The 1,383-nt window shown below is 43.6% G+C and overlaps 1 protein-coding gene across 5 annotated transcripts in view; it reads right to left on the bottom strand.

The window, feature by feature from the left end:
* Nucleotides 1-1,235: 1,235 nt before the first annotated feature.
* The window catches only part of akap6 (A kinase (PRKA) anchor protein 6), a 137,817-nt gene continuing 137,669 nt past the window's right edge, over nucleotides 1,236-1,383 (bottom strand). For all 5 annotated transcript variants that reach the window (XM_068599848.1, XM_068599853.1, XM_068599852.1 and 2 more), the window contains one exon: nucleotides 1,236-1,326. In XM_068599848.1, the coding sequence (XP_068455949.1) occupies nucleotides 1,282-1,326 (45 nt within the window). In that variant the 3' untranslated portion in view covers nucleotides 1,236-1,281. The remainder of the gene's footprint in view (nucleotides 1,327-1,383) is intronic.

Here is a 1,383-nt window from a genome sequence, read left to right as displayed (position 1 = left end):
TCCGCTTCCTTAATCCAACCGTCTCCTTTCCATCTCACAATAAAACCATCCGTGGACTCACTTTGCTGTTGCCGTGGTCTTTGTTAGCGAAACGTCTTAAAGCAGCAAATATAAAAGTGACATCTGTGTCATAGTTTAGTGGCGAAATGTCGCGATTCTCAATTTTCCGGTTCGAGAACGACGTCAAGGTTCTTTTCAGACAGCGTTCGTAGCTTTTGCTAACGGAAAATTAGCCGAGCTGTAAAGTCGTAGATATCCGACAAAAATAAATTCGTATGAAATCCAGGTAAACACGAACCAGGAAGTGTAAAGAAAGACGAAAACCTCAAACCATCTTCTCCTGAAGCAAAGAGCTTTTTCTTGTGAAGAGACTGAAGTTTATTTTGAAAAGTTGAAAACCGTTGTATGAGTATACGTGTAGTATAAGTATACGTGTAGTATAAGTACATAGCGTAGACAGGGTACTACATTGACGTGTACTAGTAGAAGTATCCGGCTTGAGACGCAGCTTGACTTGATCGATGACCAGATGAACGAGGCTTTCTGCCCCCTAGTGGTCGACAGTCGCTGCTTTGATGGACGAATATAGAAAAACTGCGATCTCATGAAGACGATAAAAAGATGCAGTTTTTTTATTTGATCTTGTTTCGTCTCAGACGATCATCAGAGGGTCGCAAAGAGCCGGAAATACGTCAATATGATCATTTTGAGTTGACGACTAACGGCAACTTTGACGGCTGAGTCGACCTCGGGAACGTAGCTAACTAGCTAGCTAGTTAGCTCGGTAGCTAGCTAGCGAAGCAGGAAGATGACGTCTTCAGTGTTTGAGATGATGTTAGTGTCTTTTCATTGGCACATAAAATAAAATAAAACACATTTTAGCTGATTCTTAACGTAAAAAGTCATTTTTCTGAGTTATTGGTGAACTATAGGACAGATTCTCCTTCGTGACGGCAACACATAAAAATGGTCGATGACGTTTATTAATTATTTCTTGGATGTTCTGCTTCTCCGTTGTTTCCTTCTTTGCTCTTCAATCTTCTTTCTCTGTTACGGTGAAACTGAGTTTTGATGTCGTTTCTACGTCGTTTAGTTTTTCACGATCGGTCAGAAGATTCAAAGTTCGACCTCTGAAATCAGACCCGACACGACTGTGAAAACGTTTCAAATCAGTCGTAAAAAACCCTGAAACTTCTCATCGATCCGCTCCGGTCCAGCAGGGAGGGCAGCTCAGCGGGGGAGGGAGGGGGGAGGAGGAGGGAGGAGGAGGGAGGAGCTCCTTTACAGCTGGATGCTGGAGGCTCCTGGTCCCAGGACAGGAAGTCTCTGGAGGGATGGAGAGAGAGAGAGAGAGAGAGAGAAAGAGAGAGAGAGAGAGAGAGA

The sequence above is a fragment of the Clinocottus analis genome, unplaced genomic scaffold (genome assembly GCF_023055335.1).
Source record: "Clinocottus analis isolate CAN_PGR_092001 unplaced genomic scaffold, fCliAna1.0.p SCAF_5, whole genome shotgun sequence".
Classification (NCBI taxonomy): domain Eukaryota; kingdom Metazoa; phylum Chordata; class Actinopteri; order Perciformes; family Cottidae; genus Clinocottus; species Clinocottus analis.
Note: the sequence above shows the minus strand (reverse complement) of the source record. Positions and strands in the feature narration are given on the sequence as shown.